The sequence below is a fragment of the Psammomys obesus genome, unplaced genomic scaffold, assembly GCF_907164565.1.
Source record: "Psammomys obesus unplaced genomic scaffold, mPsaObe1.curated_primary_1811, whole genome shotgun sequence".
NCBI classification, from domain to species: domain Eukaryota; kingdom Metazoa; phylum Chordata; class Mammalia; order Rodentia; family Muridae; genus Psammomys; species Psammomys obesus.
The window spans coordinates 13,890,354-13,900,027 of record NW_026592548.1 but is presented as its reverse complement, the minus strand read 5'-3'; the positions used below and the strand labels follow the sequence as shown (position 1 = coordinate 13,900,027).

The window sequence follows — 9,674 nt, the reverse complement described above, 5'->3', positions numbered from 1 at the left end:
TTTTCCCCGCTCTCAGGGGTCCCCCAAACACCAGGTGAGCCTTTTCCCCGCTCTCAGGGGTCCCCCAACACCAGGTGAGCCTTTCCCTTGCTCACAAGGATCCCCCAAACACTAGGTGAACTTTTCTCCCACTTGCTGGGATCCCCCACCCTTGGTACAGATAAGGTGCTCACACATGAAACAGGCTTTATATCTTTTCTGTTTTTGTGTTTTGCATCTAGGCCTTCTTCATTCTGTTCTGCAAATCCACATGGTTTTAAAACACCTTTTCATTTCCCCTTGCCACCACCTTTGCTAGCCCATGCAGAACAATGTACCTGCACTAACTGCTGTTTAGTCACAGAAATTACCATAAAGTGCAAGGTTGGACTGGTGGTTACTGTGGTAGGAGAGCCTCTAGTTACCTTCCTCTCACTGAAGGAGAGTCAAGCACCCAGAGCTGCTCAGGAAATCTTAACATGGATTCCCTACCTTCCCTTGTCTTTCCTCTCTGTCTTGCTTTTGGGTAAACAGAAAGGATGTCATTGTTGAGTCAGATGACCATCATCTGGAAAAGACAGAGTGGGAATAAAGGTTTGATGAGACGTTGGGGAGGAGGAGCTGCTTGAAAAGTGAATGGCCACGGGTGCAGGCATTTGACATGCTATCACACAGGAAAGGCTTTTGACTCATTATAAAAAGGAATTTATTCCCGGAGTGGTGACGCATGCCTGTGATCCCAGGACTCAGGGAGGCAGAGGCAGGTGGATTTCTGTGAGTTTGAGGCCAGCCTGGTCTACAAAGCGAGTTCCAGGACAGCCAAGGCTACCCACAGAGAAACCCTTTCTCAAACAAAACAAAACAAATACAAACAAACAAAAAAAAGGAAAGGTGTTTATTAGGGGAGGCAGTGGCAGAACTGTGAGTGTGAAGCCAGCTTTGAATACATAGAGCAAACCCGTTTCTTCAAGAAATAAAAGAAAAAGATATTTAACTTAGCTGTTCTATGACATATGCCTGACCTTTGCAGTGTGAAATAGAGCTCAGGGCATCTGATTAGAGGATCCTGAAGACTGACCAGGGCTTTTACACCCAGTTTACTCTTAGCATCACTCAAAATCTCTTAAAGTATTATGGAACACTTGGAGGCATTCTTTTATTTAAAATACTGTCAAGCATCTAGCAGTTGCCATTGAGATATGGTTTCACATGGGAAAACATCATGAAGAAAAGGACTTGGACATCAAAATCTGACTGGACATTTCCACGGGTCTTCTGTTGCTCTGTTAAAGGTGCACGTATATGAATTTTTAGATTTTTAGTTGTTGACTGGCCTACCCAGTGTGTGATTTTAGGTTATATCAGCTATCCTTTTTACCCAAAAGTTTTCTATTATAATAGAGGCTTATGTTTAACTGAGAGACACTCTTGGCAAATCTTTACACTTACGAAAGATGATACTGATTCAGAAACTATCTGTGGATATTTTTGGTCATTTCAGAGGTGAGATATGTCTATAACTTAAGGGAAAAACAATTTCTAAATCTACGAGCATAGGACTCCTTCCTTACCCGCCTTCATGTTCTCCACAGGATGAGACACAAAGTTTACCACTTAGAGCACATGAATGTGGTACCTCGGCCTTCCCTCTTCCACGTAGGACACCACAGCACGTGTGCTTCTGTGCCGGTTTATGCTAAGTCACAGTGACTTCAACCAGGAACAATAGGGAAGTTCTTGCCTTGTATTCAGTATTGTAGGCTCAGTTTTCATACGGGTCGAACTGATGTACGAATCCAGGATACTCTGTTCTCGCACTTTTGTCTTTCATTGTTTGTCTTTCTTCTCGGGGCCACAAATGGGGTTTTATTGCTATATGCCAAGGTCGAGCTTCTGGAACACAACTATTTAGCTCTAGTATCTTAACCATTCTGTATTTTCTCCAGGTTGTGCTAATTTGACTGATTATTGTATTGTTTTCCCCATGTCTCCTGCCTGTTTGCACTGATAGTCTGTTCTGTTTCCTAGTAGAAGTGATTTTTCTTGCTTCCTATAAATTACATGTCATCTTTTATTATAAAAATCCTCAGTTTTGAGTTAATCTTTCCATTCTTACATATTTTAGGGTCATTAGAGCCTGCAGTGTGTGGCTTGCCATTTTCTTTCTTCCTTTATTCTCTCTGGTTCCCCCCCCCCCCCCCCCCGGGAATGGCTGGCTTTCTAATTTAAGGTATGCTCCTTGCACTTAAGAGTTTTTCACAGATCTTACTACTATCATCTACGTATGGCATGCCTCCATCTGTATCTCCAAGTCTACTTTTAAACCTATATGCTTTCATTTCAGGAAAGTTCAGAAGGGCCTGTAGCTCAGGAAGATTCATCCCAGTGGCTGTGAATGTTGAAGCTCAGGAAGAAGGGGTCGGAACTTATCTGTTTGCTCTTAGCAGAATATGGTGTGAGCCCAGATTCAGACAATATTTTGAAGCAGAGGCTTGAGGTCTTCAGAGAAAACAGTGTTAAATGGGGCCTTCTCAGACCCTGTGTGTGGGACAAATGATACTTTTATCCTGTAGTCAGATAAAGGCTGTGTTGTGCTCAAGTTCCTGCATAGAGTTTTTCATTCTCTGTGAGTCTTCTACCACAGTCATAAAAGCTGAGACCAGAGAAGACACCTAGAGTACCATGAGGCCCCAGGTCTGAAATACTTGTTACTTAGATTTGGTTAAACAAAATACTCACTTCCTACTTAAGACTGATTCATGGATCACAGAATCATTTAATCATTTAATACCCCACTTCTTCGGACATTGGTCCTCTGTGCCTCTCTGACACTTGTCTAAGTTTGTTGAGCTTGTATCTTCATGGTTCTTTCTTTTACCCCCTGTTCACTGATTGGCACTTCCCCCCATTGCGTTCAGGTCTCTTTTCTCTTCGTCAGTTTTGCTCCTTCTTGTGTGTGGGACACTGGAATGAAATGTATATGAATGAAGTGGCATACAGACTGAGATGCATTTTCTTGCTCTGGGCCCGTTGAGAGCCCAGATCCTTCATTTAACATTGTTGATGGTGAATGCTGCATGGGCTTTTGGCTTAGCATGTGATTATAAACATGTACCAAATTCTCAAGGATGCAAATGAACTAATGAAAGAATGAATGGATAATGTATCTCACACGTAAATTAAATATGACCAGAGCTGAGATATTTTTCTTTAGTCATGTTTCTCTTATTTCTTTTTTTCTCCCATGCTGATAATCCTGTGTACCTCCTGCTCACAAATGTTAGATAGAAAGCATGTGTATTTACTGGACATTTAAAAATCTTATTATCCAGAGTTAAAGAAATACCTTTTACATGGCATTTACTATTATAACAAGTAGGTATGATTTTCTTATGTATCCTGGAAGGTCATCCATTTAAAGTGACTAAGACAATGAGGAATGGAGCCGTCCCAATTGTGGGACTTCCAGCACCTCTGTGCTACCAGCGTATGGCACACATGAGGCAAGGGAGAGACCCCTGGGTGGGCTTACAGGACAGCGTATGTGGAGAGGAATGGGAGACAGTGGCGAAGGTGGAACATATTCCATAGTTCTCTGTTCTCTGCTAGCAGGAAACTGTTCACGTGACAGGGTGATCACTGGGATGAAGTTATCTTTCCCTTCTTTCTTTGCTGTGCATCATTGGCCCAATCCACACCTGCCGCTCAGTGGTCAGTCCTTCTCTCCAAGTGCAGGGTCAGCTGGCCCAAGTGGACAGTCAACACTCTTAGTAAAAACAGGTCCAAGTCCATGGCCTAACTGAGGTGGAACTGTCCCATTTCCCCTTTTGTTCTCGGGGGTTTTTCATTCTGCTCAGCTTTTAAGTTCTCCCCCACTGTAACTTGCGTCAGAATATCCTTCCTAACTCACAGTGACTTAAGGTTCAAGACTGTTGTGCTACATGGTTTCCTGAAGCTACAGCAAAGTACCCAAGCATGAGAAATCTATGTAGAGAATAGGTATATCTTCCTCAAGGTTCTAAAGGCCAGAGCATATGCTGCTTGCTTTTTCTTAGCCTCATGCTGCATCTTCTAGTGGTGGGAAATGAAAAGGAAAGGGAGAGCACGCTGAAGAGCATGTGTGAGATGGCAAAGCAGTGTGGGTAGCGGACTGACTCTCTTTATGAACAGCCAGCTTTCACAACCGTTCATTTGGGCCCTTAGATTCAGATCAGCTCAGAACTAACCCAGCCTTTCAAGAACCTTTGTGGATGTGGCCCTCTGGGTGCTTAATCACCTCGCTCTAAGATTCTTCCTCTAAGAGGTCCCTTAAGTCTCCGTATGTTAGGTTGGAGAGGAAGCTCCCAGCACTTGGACCTCTGGGGACAGACACCTACACCATTGCATATGTATCAACTTCCTTTGTGTCAATTTCTTCTTGAAACCTAGTTCAAGCCTTGCTTCCCTGCCTTCTTACCATCACTCTTCTCTACCATGTTGTACCCTGTATGTTGGTTACGTGCCTTCTGTCTCCCATGCTGATTAGACTGTGAGTTTCAAACGGGCAGTGAGCCCTCTGTCTGTTTTCATATCTCCTGGGCATATAGCATGTAGAGATTGAATACAATTTGAATTGGAGGATAAATGTAGAAGAGCCCTTTGGTCCAAGAAACTACCCATAGAGAATGAAGGAAGTGGGAAGGCAGAGCAATTTCCTGCATCTGCCGTGACTAGTACAGGACAGAGCTCCTATGAAGCACAGGGTTAGACAAAGCTCCTGGATAGACTCTCAGAGTACCGTGTGTAGAAAGGAGTCAAGAAAGTGGGAAGCAAAACTGTTTAAGTCAATGTACAGATACAGTTGAAGGAAAAACTGTTGATTAAAACACTAAGTGAAGGTCAGACTTCAGGTGTGTGGTTAAATTTTATTCTGGTCTGTGAAGTAAGCAGTGAGAGCCATTAGGACTAATTGGAGCCTATGTTTATAGAAATGCAAATGTAGCTTTGCATCGACAATAGTCCTAAACCCGAGAATGTGGAAAGAGGGCTGTAACTGAAATATCATTATTGTCTTAGCCCTGACCCCACAGTTGTGGATGGAGCGCGGGTGTGGTCTGACTCAGAAGCTAGTGGTGTAGCAGAATCCAGGGTCCCTTCCTTGCTGGGTCTGCTGGAAACCTACAGATAAAGTTAGGAAAAGGAAACAGGGTTGTTTACAGTTCTGACTGGAGGAGGAGGAGAGACATTCTAGGCTTCTCCCAGAGTTGCCTATAGCAGTGGCATTATTTACAAGATGAAACAAAAGCCAGGAGGCAACACCTGTGTAGACTTGGCAGAACTGCACAGAGGCCATTTTCCTGGAGACAGTTTCTCCCCTCTCACCCTTCAGGGTACTTGATAGAGAAATTCCGATACTTCACGGCTCCTGTTGGCAGTACTTTCCTGCTCCCTCTGCTTTTTTCCTAATAAAGGCCACATTGCTAAAAAGAAGAAAAAAAGGTCCTTCTTCTTTGTGTCCCCACTTCCACTTTCCCTTTTATTGTTTGGCCTTTATTCTTCTCTTACTTTTCCTTTCTTCTCTATGCTATATACAAGTGATTATTCTAGAAAAACTGGAATATTAAAGCATAACAACAACAATAATAGTAATAATAGCTTTCTCAACCCTGGAATTTTTTTTCCACTGAGCACACTTGGCCAGACATTTAGTCATAATTGGAACAAAGTTATTCTTAGTCATGTAGTTGCTAACATCCAGAAATTTGTCTTATTATTCACTTTACATCCATTCTTTTTCCAAAATATTCCTTAGTGTTCACTTTTTTCCCATCCCCATGCTGGCTTCTGTGATCTATACCCTCACACTTCATCCTTGCTAATAAGATAGCATTCATTTTCTTTTCCTTAACTTCTTTTCCTCTTTTTCACCTGTTTGTTGGCCATGGCACTTTAGGTATTGCTAAGAGTGTGGTTTATTACACACGCTGGTGTAACCAGGCCCTTCTAGGACTCCTGCCTTCTTCACGGCCTGAAACTGTACAAGACACTCTCTAATGAGCAGTGGGCCTTTCCCATCAGCCCAGTTTCTTGCAGCAGCCCTACTGAATGACTTCCAGTTTTATAGGTGTACTTTGTTTTTCTCAAATTATCATTTTTATTTTGGCCTTGAACTTCTTTCTGCCACTGAGGCCTAGATGTCATGAAAAGAAAATAGTATTTTCTAGCACTTCTGTATGTTGTGAGCTGTAAAGTGGTTTATGTTATGGGAAAGCTCATTAAAGCCTTGGCTTCGTATTTAGAACACAATCTTTAATAAATTCAGTGTCACCCTCTTAGCTTATGCAGTTCTTTTTCTTCTTCAGGCTAGAAACCGAGCGGGTAGCATCCCTGTCTTTCCCCTTTGATTGGAATCCATGTCAGAGTAAGGGCTACAGAAGATATGGACGTGTAGACGATTAAGGATGAGGGCTCTGCTTGGCTTTGTTTTGTTATTTCTGTAGGCTGAGAGCAGTATTTATTTTTCAGTTTTTCCTGGATTTTACCCTGTTGAAAGCATGGGGGTGAAGAGAGACCTCAGACGTAGCACTCTTACACATGGGAGGGATGGTGGGAAAGGAGGTGCTGCAAAGGCAAATGTCCCAGAGCGGGACTTTTTGTATGAAACATGGAGAGTTGTCGCTAAAGGTTTATGGTTGAGGAACGCAATGAGAAAGACAATGAAGTCAGTTTCCAAATGGTGAAAGTTACTAGGATTTCAGCCATACCTGGAAGTGTCCTAAAAAGTGGTGCATATAACTGCGAGCATAAATGAAATGAAGTTATAATTTGGGAGTCTCTTCTATTCACCCTTTCCAACTCCCAGATGAATTACACAGAGACCTATATATTTATTAATAAGCTTTAGGCTTTAAATGGGCTGATATGAACCATTCTAATCCTCTAAGGTCTACTTTCCAGCCAAGCTCCTTGAGTTCCTTGCCATATTGGTCCTGCCTGAGCTGTTTCTGCTCCATCAGGTCAATCTCCACGACCACGTCCTTTCTCTCCCTCCTCTTCCCCTCATTGTACCAACCTGAGACCCCAGACTGGGAGGGGGTCTATCTGTCTCCTCTGCCCAGTAACTGCTTGTCCAGTTTTTTTGTTTTAATTTACTAATCAGAGCTATTCGGGGAACAAAGTTTACATAACATTGGTCAATGCACGTGACAATGTCCTCTTCCGGACTGCAACCATATTTTGGGGCACATAATTAGGACCTGAATATTTAGCACCCCAAACCAACCCCCAACACTTAAGCAAAACAAAATGGTAAAAAGTAGAGAGGCACATTTGTCAGCTATGTAGATTAAGTCATATAACACCTCAAGGGGAAAAGAAAACAGTGGTGTTGCTTAAGTTTAGGCAGTAAGGAGACAGACCCAGCATTTAATTCACTAAAGACTCTAGATGCTGCTTTTCTAGGATGAGATTCAAAACCAGGTGCCTTGTCCTCTTCAGGTCACACAGAGCCTCCACTTCTCTGGTTGTTTTCCAAAGCACTGCTTTCCCTTCAGAGTCCCCTGACTTGATGGCTAGAGGAACAGAATATATATGAAGATGTAAACTTGATAACTTTATTCCTGCTTCAGTGTGATTACTCATCTGCAGCTTCTTCTCAAAGGGATGGCATCTAAGTATTTTTCTGCAGTGAAAGTTATGGTCTTGTGTCTTGCATTTTAGGACCAGTGATAAAAGGAAAAACATGGCCAAACAAAAAGCTGAGGCTCAAAGGAGGCTATATGGTCAAAATACAATAAGAAGGCCTTCACCAGGCTCCTCCGACTGGGAACAGCAGAGGCACCAGCTGGAGAGGCGGAAAGAAGAGTTGGTATGAATGTTGGGCTCCGTGTGTGGGCTTATTTAATCCTGACTTGCACTGTGGGGTAGAATGAACCCGTGCTAGGCAAATGCTCTGCCACTGATCCACATCCCTGCCCGACGTGGACATTTTAGCCACATACCTTACGGTTTGAACCACACGACTAATCACGCTTTATTTATAAAATCTGTTCATTTTTAGAAAGAGAGACTCGTTCAAGTACGAAAGCAGGTTTCTAGAGAAGAACATGAAAACCGCCATATGGGGAATTACAGGTGACCACAGCTATGTTTTTACTGAGCCCGAAGAGAAGTCTAGCAATGTTTTTTTCATTACCAGCCTTTTCAGCATATTTGAAGTACTGTGGTTCCTTTGCTAGAAACAGCGATTCACTCACTATGTTTTAGGAGAGTAAAGAGGGTCTATTGGTAGATGATTCTGGCTGGAGGCAGCTCTTGCCAGCTAGCCAGCTTCTGCTCTGCTTAAGGGGGGTTTTAACCTACCTCTTCTGGGACTGTACTTGGTCATTATGTAATATTTTAAGAAAGGCAAAATCCGGGTCTTCCAGTATTAAACCGAATTGCTCAACAGCTAGACAAACTAAGAAAGTATTTGAAGGGTCTGGGTGGAGATAGGAGATAGGGGTGTGGAGATCTTCACAGTATCCCCCTGGAAAAAACATGAAGGGACCCCTTAATGTTCTTGGAAAGACGCCTTTCCTCCCAGCCTGACATTGCCTCATCACGATTTATCAAAGGGTGGACAGGTGATATGGATTTTCTTATACTTTCTGTAAGATATTTTTTCCCAGCATTAACATCTCCACAGCAGCAAGGAAAAGTATAAAATACTTTTCCCACTCTGCTTCTACCCTGTTTTCATTTCTGCACTCCAAGAGAGCATTCAGATGAGTATCTGCAATAATATATACATAATACACACATTGAGACCTTCTTCATTTTCCTAGGTCCCAGGACACTTCCTGTCAAAGTTAATATTTCACCAACTCGTCCAAACATCATTCTTCAAACATGTTTTTCAGCCAAACTCTGTGGTCTACACCTTTTAGTACTATGTTGTTCAGTGAAACTTCTCTACATAAATGTTAACTGGTATACTAGATAGTAGTTGGCACTCCCTCCTAGTCATCCATGTTTTTTTTTTCTAGCACTTAGTTAGCCGAGAGCAGGGAGAGCAATGGTTTTCTAAGTGGTTGATCCTAACTATTGAATTGTGTTAGATTCTTTTAAAAATGTTTTTTTTTTCTAAATAAGTAGTCTTAACTGTTGAATTGTATTAGATTCTTTTAGGCAAATGGCTTTCTCTAATATTGATTTGGCAGGAGAATTTACCCTCCTGAAGATAAGTCACTGCTAGAGAAGTATGAAGGTTTGCTGACTGTGTCCTTTCAGACCTTCCTTTCAGGAAGGGCGTCTTCATTCCAGCGAGAACTGAACAACCCTCTGAAAAAGATGAAGGTGAGAGGATGCATGTTTGCAAAGAGAGGAAAGGAGAAAGCCAAAGAATATGTCTTTAATAAAGAACCATGTTATGGTTAAGGAAATGGCTCGGTGGGTCTAAGGGTGAAGACCTGATTCCAAATGCTCTACACCCATGTACAAAGCCGGATGTAACCACTTATGCTTCCTTAACCCCAGAGCTTTACAAGGAACAGACAAGAAGATCCTTGGGCCTTGCTGGCTGCCAACCTGGCTTAGTTCACCTGTCTCAAGGGAAGAGGGCAGAGTGATAGATGCAGAACTTTCCCTGACTTCTGAACACGCACGCTCGCTCGTGCGCACGTGCATACACACACACACACACACACACACACACACACACACACACACACACACAC

General features: G+C 42.7%; 1 protein-coding gene across 2 annotated transcripts in view; it reads left to right on the top strand.

The window, feature by feature from the left end:
* Window positions 1-9,674, top strand: part of Ttll7 (tubulin tyrosine ligase like 7) — a 135,361-nt gene that overhangs the window by 67,415 nt on the left and 58,272 nt on the right. For both annotated transcript variants that reach the window (XM_055614370.1, XM_055614369.1), the window contains exons 11-13: window positions 7,678-7,825; window positions 8,018-8,091; window positions 9,159-9,294. In XM_055614370.1, the coding sequence (XP_055470345.1) occupies window positions 7,678-7,825; window positions 8,018-8,091; window positions 9,159-9,294 (358 nt within the window). The remainder of the gene's footprint in view (window positions 1-7,677; window positions 7,826-8,017; window positions 8,092-9,158; window positions 9,295-9,674) is intronic.